The sequence below is a fragment of the Clarias gariepinus genome, chromosome 21 (assembly GCF_024256425.1).
Source record: "Clarias gariepinus isolate MV-2021 ecotype Netherlands chromosome 21, CGAR_prim_01v2, whole genome shotgun sequence".
Taxonomy (NCBI): Eukaryota; Metazoa; Chordata; class Actinopteri; order Siluriformes; family Clariidae; genus Clarias; species Clarias gariepinus.
The window spans coordinates 24,763,840-24,776,627 of NC_071120.1; the positions used below are offsets into that span (position 1 = coordinate 24,763,840).

A 12,788-nucleotide genomic window follows, 5' to 3' on the forward strand; every position below is an offset into this window, starting at 1 on the left:
TAATGCATCTGAATTGCAAGCTATAAAGGCAGAACCTGTGTCATAAAAGAAGGATCAGCAATGCTAATTTTGCATTTAATTATGTTGTTAGCCTTTTTTTTCTTTTAATCCAAAGCTTCAAAGGAAGATAAAGAATAAGGGCCTCGTTCGAGGACTAGGTAGCGGCAGCCTGGCTCTGTTTCTGCGATTTTAATTCACCTTCACCTTTTGCTCAGTAACACAAAGTCTTAATGAACGAGCCACTATGCAGTGGACTAGTGAGCAAATGTTAGAGTGCTATGGTAATGTAACATGACCCTATGAAATTATATTCTCGTTCTTAATGGCGCGACATGCATGTAGGTATATCTATTTATGCTAATTTATACAGATTTAAAAGTGCATTGGTGAGTTTGACATTTACGTGATTTTCTATACTCCTTGTGTCTCGTCACCTCCACCCCCCCGCCCCCGCCCGCCTCCCTTTTTTGTCCATGCTCGTTAAGCTCTGCCTCTAGGGTTGTGTGCACAGAAAGTAGTTTTCAACAAATGACTAACAGAAGGTGTGTCCAAACACAAATAACCATTCAGGACTGGAAGTCTTTTTTCTTTTTGTATTATATTCTACATGTATATATATATATTCCAAAATAATAAAACACATAACCAGTTGCACTTTAAAACCTTTATGCTAAATTTTATTTTGGTTATTTTTAGATTTGGAACATTTTCAGAGTTTCCAGTGTGTGTGTGTGTGTGTGTGAAAAACCTTTATTGCTTTTTGTCCTTTGAACAGAAAGCTTTTTTTAAATAAGAAAATACCCCCCCCCCCCAACTTGTTGCTCATGTCCTTTATGCTAAGCTATAATGTTTTTTTTTTTTTTTTTGGAAGATATTATGTTATGAATATGTTTCAATTGCAATTAATTAATTAGGGGCAGTGGTGGCTCAGAGGGCACTGAGTTACTGATTGGAAGATCGGCGGTTCGATCCCCAGCTCCACCAGGTTGCCACTGTTCGGCCCTTGAGCAAGGCCCTTAACCCTATCTGCTCCAGGGGCGCTGTATCATGGCTGACCCTGCGCTCTGACCCTAGTTACGCTGGGATATGCGAAGAAGGAATTTCACTGTGCTGTAATGTAAATGTGACAAATAAAGGCTTAACTTAAATTTGATATCTATTGACCCTTTACACTGTGGGTGGGTCCAGACTTACAGTACATTTCTCAATCTTTTAATAGCATTTTTTTCCTTCTACTCTCACCTCACTGACTTTATTGAATATTATATAATAGTAAATGAAGTCAGTCCCAACCTTGTACTGTAGCTGTAATCTTGACATCACTTATATATACATCACTTGCATATATGTTTATATATGTACTAGACCATGCAGTCTTCACATTCTTTATACCTTAGTATACAGGAAGCTAGTAGAGCATTAAAAGCAAAAAAAGTAGATTCTTTTCCAGCTAGAAGCCAGAGGATACACCCTCCTCTCTATGTCTCTTCATGAGCACAGATTAAGACTAGGTACGCTCTCTTTGAAGGGTTTAAATTCTGTATAAAGGGCTCACAAAAAAGAAAATTGGAGGCCAGCGAAAGATTAATTCATTTTCTTTGATCTAAGTTGCTTTCTCACCCACACACCATTCCCTCTATTCACACTCTCAATGTTTAAAATCTATTTTAGGAGATTTGCCTTTAGCGAGACCCACAAGGCCTCTTTTTAATAGGTACTAATCACCATGATGGAGTCGCTTCTACTGTGCACTCCTTTTATTTCTTTTATATCAGCCACTCAGACAGGATTCCCCTTTTTCTGCACAATATGATGACACAGTCTACAGTCTGTATAACCTCTGGCAATTCGTTCCTTTTATTTCTACCTTTATGATCCCAGAAAATTGAGGTCTTCACTAACAAGTGGTTTTCTTGTGGCACGTTTTGTCCCAATCCTGTGAGTTCTCCTTACATTGTCTGGGTGGAAATTGTTTGGCCCTGTCCATTTTTATGACGCAACTTCCCATCCTGGTCATTCTTGATTATTTTCAACCTTAGCACACTCCTTCCAGGTGTTAATATTGCATCAGATAGTTCTTAACCAATTCCATCTATTGCTGCAATCTCCCAAGTTGTTTTCTTTGCCTGACGCAGGCAAATGATTTATTTATGTTGTTTTTTTTCCCTTTATTTATTTTATGTACTCCTTAACTATATATTCCCAAAATGGCATTTTTTAAAATAGGTTTTTTTTTTAATTGCATGTACAGCGTTGTGAAAAGTATTTGCTCCTTCCTAATTTGAATTTTTTGCATAATCAAAGTCTGGTCTTTACTCTGATTGAGACGCTGTGGCAGGACCTTAAACAGGCCTTTCATGCTTGAAAAACAGCTCTACAAAGAATAGTGTCATTATTGTCATTACCTAAAAAGAAAAACAATAAGAATGTTAATAAAACTTTGAACTTGACTTGTCCCAATACTATTGGCCAATGCTGCATGTAAAATATGTAATGATGTAATAATGTGAACTGTTTTACTGTATTGTTGTTGTATTTGATTTTATTTGATTCTTAACAAACGCAAACTGCTTTTGTGACCTTAGTCTTAACTTTTATAACTTACGAGACTTGAGACATAAAAATTGTTTAAAATTTGCCATGTCCTGTTTACACATACAGTATATACATTAGGAAACACTTTAGGTGTATTTGGATTTAAGGTGGATTTAAGGCTCTGGTTTGCTGATTGGAGGGCTGTGTGTTTGATCCCCATCACAGCCAGGTTGCCACTGTTGGTCCCTAACTATATGCCCATACACAGTATAGTGCCCAGCTCCTGGAAATGCAGGGCCAAATGCAGGGATAGAAATCTCAAAAACTTGCAGAACGAATGATCCAATGTGGCGATGCTAGAAAGAGGAAAAAGCATTTTTGCATTTCTGCTATTTAAAGAAATGAAAACCCACAATGATTTAGATATTAAATTTTATTAATAATTTTTTACAGTATTGCATAGAATCACAAAGCCATGATAAATGTATAATTTTGCATCTTAATTACATTTATTCAATTATTCAGAAAGAAACCATAATTACATAACTAATACATTCTTTATCACATTATTGCGAAGAAAATGCCCCAAAGTAAACATCCAACTAGTCTAACTAGAGACCATAAAAGCCAATAGTGACCATTGTTATTATTCAACACTTACACACACGTTCACACACTACAGGCAATTTGGGAACGTCCATTAACCTTAAGAAATGCATTTCTTTGGACTGTCGGAGGAAACTCACCAAGCACAGGGAGAAAATGCAAACTCCATGCAAACAGACCCCGAGGCGGGAATCGAACCTGGAGGTGCGAGTCAACAGTGCTAACCACTAAGTCATACTTCGCAATATCTTGCACATTCTAATTTATTCATTATTATTATTATTATTATTATTATTAGATTTTTTTACTGCAGCATGCACAAGATTTGATAATTACTTAGATAATTATGTTGTACATGCAGTTATCGGGCTGCAGGAAATAATTGTGTTTGTAACATTTAAAAAAAACATTTTTTTTTCAAACCATTTGTACACTGGACATGCAGATGGGATTTCCAGTGGTAGTGTTAAGGTTAAGGTTTTAAGGACCCTGTGCATGCTGAGGCTGTGTGTGTGCGTGTGTGTGTGTGTGTGTGCATGTGTGTGTGCGTGTGTGTGCAGTCACGTCTGTTTGAATTTGTACAAATGTCACAGAGAGCTTTTTATATAGAAGACGGATGAATGCCGGAGCATGGACGGATATGAAATCAGCACTATTGTAGAAACAGCAGGGTCAAGGCCAAACACTGCGACTTTTCTACACGAGTAACTGATGACCGAAATCACTTAGACCTGAACAATAAAAAGAGAAAAAAAATAGATAGTCAAGTTTATTCCTTTGTTCAAATCTTATACCTTGGGGTAATCAGTTCTATATTGAAACAATTGAAACTTGATTAAAAAAAAAATATATTCCTTAGTCACTCATCACTTCCAAACACATTGCAATATATAAAGTACATTCCAAATGATGCCTTTTCTCCAAATACTGTACATACGTACTACTATTCATTTCTGGTTGTTAATAAGGAAAATAATTACATTTGCTAACATTATTATTATTATTATTATTATTATTATTATTATTTATGTTTAAATAAATGTTCCTTTAACTTTATCAGTTTTTAAATATTTTTATATATACACTTTTTGGAAAAATTATTACCCTACACAGGCGAATATTCATATCCTTTTAAAGGTCACTTTTTGAAATACATGAAAATTCAAAATGTAAAATTTCTGTGACTTTTTATGGAGAACCCCAGGAGTTTTTGTTTTCTCATGTTTATAAGTATTCAGTAAAGTTATCTTATTTGGTTTCTTGTTCAGTAATAGGGTCTAGGGTAACACTTTTTTTTTTTTTTTTTTTTTTAATCTGTCCTGAAAATATACACGTGCCATGAGGGAAGAAAAACATTCCACTGAATGCATACCTTTAGTCATTCAGTACATTCAGGTCGTCAGCTGACTTCATTTTATTTCCACATAACGTTGCTGAGTCTAGATCTGAGCAACTGAAGCAACCCCAGACCATAACACTGTCTCCAGAGGCTTGTACAGTGGACACTATGCATGATGAGTGCATCACTTCATCTGCTTCCCTTCTTACCCTGATGCTTACATCACTCTGGAATTGGGTCAATCTGGACACGTCAGACCACATGACAATTTTTTATTGTTCTAAAGTTCAATCTTTATGCTCCCCAGCAAATTAAATACTTTTTTCTGATTAGTCTCACTAACCAGTGGTTTTCTTATGGACACACATCTGTTTATTTCCAACCCTATCAGATCTCATCACATTGGGTGTGTGTGGAAATGGTCTTACTTTCACTATTAAACATAGTCATAGTATAAGAGGAATAAATCACTTGAGGATGTCCACTCACTCACTCATCGCTTTATCCTGAATTCAGGGTCGCGGGGACCTGGAGCCTATCCCAGGATACTTATTGCACGAGGCAGGATACAACCTGGACAGGGTGCCAATCCATCACAGGGCACACACACATACACAAACACTCACACACTCAGGGGGATTTGGGAACGCCAATTAGCCTAATCTGCAGGTCTTTGGACTGTGGGAGGAAACCAGAGTACCTGGAGGAAACCCATCAAGCACGGGGAGAACATCCAAACTCCATGCACACAGAGACAGGAATCGAGTCTGGCCAATAATCGAACCCGGACCCTGAAGGTGCAAGGTGATAGTGCTAACCACTACACCACTATTTTACTGTTAACATAATTCTGCTTCTCTTTTGCTGATTATTATCCTATAACAGAATGCCACGAAACATTTGTTTCCTTACTTAAACATTTGACGTGTTGAAGAACAGATTGAGGTGTAAATGATGTACACTTTTCATGCATAACCAATATCCTGCTTCGCTGAGTTCAGCTGCAACACTTGAGACTGACCTTTATACTGAAGTTTCGATTTTAAATGCTGAATGAGCCGAATGTATTTGTATAAATATATTCTAGTTTTAAATACTAAATACTTCTCATTTCATGACATATTCGGTCATGTATTCTCTTTTTGTCTTACGGTTCAGGCGCCATGGTGACAGTTTGTTTTTGTTTCTGATCCGGTCCTGTTTCCGTCCCATCTTCTGTCACTTGCTTGTTATATGACTGTGTCCGGCGGCCTATTTCTACCCGCACAGCATGACAAAGCCACTGTTTTTCCCTCCTTTAAATCGTCACCCATCCGTATAAATAGATTTGGTTTTATTTGCACTCTCAGTACTGTGGTCGTTTATCAAGCTCATATCGGAAACAGCGTGTCACAGCCCATTAATATCGCTGTTCACATACCATTAAAAAAATATTCTGAATGTTAAAAGCACTTGGGGCTGGCACATACTTCATAAGTGCCACATATTTCATAATTATGATCCCAATATTATAACTTGTGACCTGACAATGATGAATATAAATGAAGGTCTACTACTTGCTTGTAGGTTATGGATTCTATCAGACAGATCTTTATCCAATACAAGTCGTTTTGGCACATTTAGACATGTGTGACTATCTTATGAAAATAAACGGGTACTGTTTTTGAGTTAGTGCATCATGCCTGACTTTAATATCTGTCTCATTTTAACATCTCCTGCAGATCCTTCAACAGGACTGATATTAAACATCTTTTAGAGTTTTATACAGTATATTCCCTTTCTTTTGTGTGTTATTGATCTTTTTGTTTCCTCAGAGATTCGGGAAGCGTTTAAGGTATTTGATCGCGATGGAAACGGCTTTATCTCTAAGCAGGAGCTGGGCATGGCCATGCGCTCTCTGGGTTACATGCCAAATGAAGTGGAGCTGGAGGTCATCATCCAGAGATTGGACATGGATGGTAAGGAAAACCACAAACACAAACAAATTTCATACTGAACTATTTTTAATATGCATTAGCTCCTTCCATTCATAAAGAAGCAAGTAGAGGACATTTGGATAAATAGTGTGGAAAAAAAGTTTAAGTACTGATATTATTATAATAATTCACATACAGGACTGTGGAAGCCTTAAGCCCACCCATCATTTCTTCATATTTTGCTTCCTAAAAGCCAGACTTTCCTGTATTTTTACTGTAGTTCTAAAAAATTGTTCTTAAGACTGCTTGAAAGATGTTTTTGACTCTCATTTTTGGCAAGGTTTCATCTTTGATTTTCAGTCCAGTCCCTTTACCTGAGCAGTTTCGAAGGAATTCTTTTTTGTTGTTGTTGTTAAATCACACAGTGACCTATAAATAATTTAAGCATAAAACCCATCTAACTTAAGGCATAAATCGGTGAGAAACACGAGCAGATGATGACAGATGATCAGGCTGGTGATTAGTATACTGGTGATGCTGAATGCTGAGTGGTTGGAACAGACGAGAGGGGAAATGAGGTTGCTGATGGGGTTGTTACATACAGTAAATAGCCAATTTTTGGAATGTATTATTAGACAATTTGCAGCCTGTTACAGTAAAACATTTGCTCCCATTTAATCTCACTCACTCATCATCTATACCACTTTATCCTGTATTCAGGGTCGCTGGTGGCCTGGAGCCTATCCCAGGAGCCATAGGGTACGAGGCAGGATGAGATGCCAGTCCCTCACAGGGCACACACATACCCACACACTATAGGCAATTTGGAAATGGCAATTAGGCTAATTTGCATGTCTTTAGACTGTGGGAGGAAACCAGAGTACCCAGAGGAAACCCACCAAGCACTAGGAGAGAACATACAAACTCTTTAATGTGCACAGTATTTATTCACAGTAGCGTAAAACTGATCAGAAACATGCATCCAATAAAAGTAATTAAGCATCAGGTGTAAAAATGCTTGAATAATTACTTTACAAAGGATTTTTGAGCATGGTGACAGAACCAATCCAACAATGTTCTGTATCCAATGATTCATTGTCTGTTAACTAATCAAGTGAGATATATTTAATCAAACACCACCTCTATGACCAAACTTACATGTAATGACTCCTGAGCAGCTTGCTAACTTACCAGCTAAATGCTGTTACGGTTTCAGTAGCATGTATGGTTGCTAGTTTGCTACTGTAGCTAGTCCATTTCAAGTCATATATTTTTCTAGGTATATAGTTACAGTGAGGAAAAAAGTATTTAGTCAGCCACCAATTGTGTAAGTTCTCCCACTTAAAAAGATGAGAGAGGCCTGTAATTTTCATCATAGGTATACCTCAACTATGAGAAAATAAGAAAAAAAATCCAGAAAATCACATTGTAGGATTTTTAAAGAATTTATAAATGACTAAATTTAGGCTGACTAAATACTTTTTTGCCCCACTGTACCTGATGCGAGTCTAACACACTCACCCAACTAATGGTTAGATGTTGAGCTGTGAACTGACAATATTGCCACAAGTTTTGGCTCATTTGGTTTAAAGTGGTTAAAGATGATAAATAGCTGATAAATAGAGTGAGGGATACTCATCTGTCTTCTTTGTCTCAGACATCGCTGCATGGAGTGTAACCTTTCGGTAGTAAACTGCTTTATTTTTGATTTACTCTAAAAATGATATAAATAATTTAAATTCAACGAAAAAAAAACCCCACATTGTTATTATATTCCAAAAGTTAAAACTATTTAATCAACTGTTGTAAAAAGAGTTCATGTAGTCTGTTACTTTACAGTACACAAAACTTTTTTTTTTTTCACCTGTAGACTTTTTCACAACATCTAACAACACCTAAACCCTGTCAATTCTGCTTCATTCTGTTCTATGAGGTGTGTTCAATTCAACATCAGGACTTTTGATTGTGCAGAATAACAGAACACAGTTCTGAGAGTAAGAACCCCCTTTATTTCTCTATTTAATCCGCTTCTACACTCATGCACTTATCCCAGAGTTTCACTAGTGCTTGTATACCATCAAGGTAGATTGCCTGCTTCCGTCTGAAATACTGGTCTCCCAGGAACTCCTTTAATGGCTCAAACATGTAGAGATGACTTGAGATGACTTTACGGGGGATGTTGCAATAACTTCCAGCCAAGCTCCTGTAATGTGCCAGTTTGGGATTGTGTGTGCAGTTCCCACAGACAGATGTGTGTCTTCCGTAAGCTGGCGACAAGTTATCTGTTGATTTTCAGGGATCAGGCGTTCCACTTGCTGAATGTCCAGAGGAACAACTGTAGTAGGCTCTGAGCCACCTTGTCAATCATTTAGTACACTCACTCACTCATCGTCTATACCATGTTAGCATCATGTTAACGCTACGTGTTCCCTAGTACTTTGTTGTTTGAATAAGACAATACCCACCAGTGCAGCTGACCTGTCTGACACACATATTACACACACTGACAAAGTATATCACTGTTTCCAACTATACTCTAGACATCAAAATAACAATACTTTATTGCAACCTACAAATTTCATCCAGTTTTAAAATGTCCTTTAATTATATTTAAATAAACATCACCTAAACTTTTACCTGCACAAATAATAAATGCACCTTTAATCCCATTTAGTCTTTAAATCATCTGGGTTTAGAGTAGAAGATACTGTATCTAACACCAAAATGTGTATTTCCTGCCCCTTATACTATATTTGAAAAAATATTTGCTCAAGCATTTCTTCCTCTCTTTCGTTCTGCTTTATTGACTCTCTCAGGAGATGGCCAAGTGGACTTTGAGGAGTTTGTGACACTCCTTGGGCCGAAGATCTCCGCGGCTGGGATGCCTGACAAGTTCAACGGCACAGATTTCGACTCCGTGTTCTGGAAGGTAATTAATAAGCGACTCTGTCTTATTAAAACTGACATGAAGCACAGTCGGTTCTGGCTAAGTATCCACCCTGACATGTTGTGTTCATCAAGCAGTCGAATAAAGAGGCGCCTCTTATTTCTATTCATGAATGGTTTTTAAGGCACCTTGGTTGATGTGAAAATTAATATTTTTATTTACAGTCCAGCAGAGTTTGAGTTTTTTTATTTTTTATTTTAAGTTTAAGCAGCAGGTGTGACATCGCTTAAGGGAGCTAGTTAAGGTTTCCTGTCACAGCTCTGCACTGTTGTGTCCTTGAGCGAATCCCTAGACCCTAAGAAGCAGAAGGTCCTCACACACTTAACTGTGCACTGGGGTTTACAGGTGTGTGTGGGTGTGTGTGTGACAGCTGTGCTACTCTTGTAATAATCCCAAGACAAAAGTAGAAAGGGTAAAAAGGAAACCTTAAACTGGTATACTAACTTGGACACAATTTTTTTGGCACCTACAATAATTTGCAAAATTTGATGGCCCCCGAGTGGCAAAGTGCGTGCCCTATCATCTGGAGATCACTAGTTCAATTAACCTCCAGCAGCCGGGGCCCAAGAGAGAGCTGATCGGCCGAACTCTCTCGGTGGGGTGGGAGGGGAGACACTTAGCGCTCACATCAATCACGGCTCTAGAGCCAATCATGGGCTTCCGCGCAAGCGGAAGAAGTGGATAGCGCTGTCCTCCCAGAGTGTTATGTCGCCCTAATGGTGTGCGAATGAGCAGTTCGAAAAGATGCGTTTGGCCAGTGTCACATGGTGCGGAGGAAACACGTGATAGCCTTCGGCCCTCCCTGAGTAGTAGTCACTTGTCTTAAGTATTACATCCAGCAAGACAAAAACAGTCGTTAATGTCAGGTGTTATAAAGATCTTATCTATGTGTAATTTTACTATAAGGTACAATTTTCTTTCGTCTTCTTTTATAGTGCGACATGCAGAAGCTCACCGTAGATGAGTTGAAGCGTCTCCTTTACGAGACGTTCTGCGATCACCTGACCATGAAAGACATCGAGACCATCATCATGACAGAGGAGAACCACATCGAGAACCCGGAGGACTGCCAAGTGGATATTGATTGTAAGCGTTTGCCATGATTAAAACTCAAAATCTTTTGATTTTCATTGTGAGCTGCTTGATGTAAGGCTGAGATGAATTCTGCATGGTTTCTTTCCTTGGTCATTTTTGTAATTTCAGTCTTTCTGCTATTTACCAATAACCCACTGCACTATTAGAGAAAACTTGGTGATCATTTGGTCTACTGTGTCTTCTGCCTTTTGTCTTCATCCCTCTCTTTACTTAGCGGAGAGTCCGACACAGCAGGTGAAACAGACGTGTGTAAGGAAGAGTCTGATTTGCGCCTTTGCCATCGCTTTCATCATCAGTGTTATGCTCATCGCGGCCAATCAGGTGCTCCGCAGTGGCATGAAATAACGTTGGCGATCACTCACAAACCTGTGAACATTCAACATTGACTGCAAGCAACACTGTAAACTAAACAAATTACATGACCACAAGAATTGACAAACTGAGTCCAAACAAACAACCTGACAGTGCTGTGATTCAATTTGTTATTCATTTAATTGCAAATTTGTAATAAGTACTGAATGGAATATATTATATACAGACTGCAATTAAAGTAAAAAAAAAAAAAAAGACTGTTTGATTGGATCCACATCCTGATCAGTTCATGTGATTTGAGAAACTCTACTTTCTCATTGGCCTTGATGTCCAAGATGCATGGAAACCTCCAACCCAGGACTCTCCTCCTCCTTCAGTGCATGAAGTAATGAAGTGATGCATGGACTTTCAGTAGTCTTATAGCATCTGTTGTTTTATCTGTATGCCAGTGGAGGAGTCAAGGATGTCATCTTTAGACTGGAAATAGCCTCTATACAGTTTGTTAATCCATGTGCATGACTACAAGGGCTGTTCAGGATATGCTCATGTTGTATAGTGTTTGTGTGTATTTGTTATTTGTTGTTTGTCAGGTACTGTGCTTTCTTACCTGTTGCACTGAGCACATTGTAGTAATATTTTACACTGCCAAAGGGGGGCACAGCAGCCCTGAAGTATTGTTGTGGTGATATATTAAGGTTTTGTGTTTCTTTGGAACCGGGAACCGAAGTTGATGACCCTTGAGATTTCAATTAATTGTATTAATAGCTTTTTAAATATCAGCTATAGTGTATTAACTTCTAACTGGTCTTTACATTAATTTTTGTTCAAATTGGTTTGAGTGTGGCTGTATCATACATACGTGGATGAAGTCTGATTATGTTGATTATATCAGAATAAGTAAGTAACCTTAAAATAGCACTTATTAAAATTGTAGTGGCTCTTTTTCTGCAATTAGCGAAATAGTTTTGTAACAATTTTGACCTCATATACATAGTCACTGAAAGTAAAACATAACCAACCAACCTATCAGCCAGCCACTTAACCAACCATTTAATTAAACGGTTAAGTGATCAACCAGTCAACCAATTAGCCAATCAACCACCTAATCAACCAGCCAATTAATCAACCAGCCAATGAATCATCCACCAACCAAGTACCATTAACCTCCCCAATCAACCACCCAAGCAATCACCCAACCAACCAACTAACCAACCAACCAATAAATCAGCAAATCAACGACTAATCAATCAGCCAGCCATCCACCCAAACAAACCACAAATCTACTGGTAACTGATCCAGTGATTCCAATTGGTTATTACATTTGTGGTACGAAAGTTTTTCTTCTTTTCAAGCAGGCTCATTTCAAAAAGCTTTAAAAATACATGATGTTCCTTAACTGTTTATATGTCCAAAAGAATTATGTTTTTTGTTACTTTAAATGACAGTAGGGGGAAGGCTTAGTACAGTAGAAAGTTTATTATTCTTATTATCCCTTAGTCACAAGGATGTACAGTATATATATACAAAATATATGTACAACAATAATTTTGTTAATGTTTAATATTTTAGCTTATCTTCCACTGGCACTTCTGTCAAAGAGATACAACTACCTAACATTATGCAGCTTAACACACCCACACACTTTCCCATCAGATGGAAAGCACTTCAAATCTTTAGTAAATAGCTTTTAAATTTCAAAAACGTGTTGACAAGGACTTTAAAAGGCTAAAATGCTCTTTTACAAAATAACATGAAAGAAATTGTAATGTGAAAGATGAAAGATTGGGTCAAACTCAGGACTTCAAGGTGTACAGCAGCATGCTTGATTTGATCAAGACATGAAAGCAGCAGGATAACGATTGCTTTAAGGGGTTGTACAGCTTCTCTTTCATTGATAGACATATGCACACACAATAAAAGAAATCACAGTCTCAAGAGACGTTAACGGCTGGTTCTCTGTTTCTGGGAAAAAAGAAGGATGTCTGGTTCAAGAAACTCTCTTTATATTTGGCCAGAAGTGAAATTTTGCACTGACTAA

The 12,788-nt window shown here is 37.8% G+C and overlaps 1 protein-coding gene across 1 annotated transcript in view; it reads left to right on the forward strand.

The window, feature by feature from the left end:
• LOC128509569 (calcium-binding protein 7) overlaps positions 1-11,551 on the forward strand; it is a 39,984-nt gene extending 28,433 nt beyond the window's left edge. The window contains exons 2-5 of the mRNA XM_053481346.1: positions 6,295-6,438; positions 9,213-9,325; positions 10,279-10,429; positions 10,653-11,551. Of these exons, the coding sequence (XP_053337321.1) occupies positions 6,295-6,438; positions 9,213-9,325; positions 10,279-10,429; positions 10,653-10,783 (539 nt within the window). The 3' untranslated portion in view covers positions 10,784-11,551. The remainder of the gene's footprint in view (positions 1-6,294; positions 6,439-9,212; positions 9,326-10,278; positions 10,430-10,652) is intronic.
• The last annotated feature ends 1,237 nt before the right edge of the window (positions 11,552-12,788 follow it).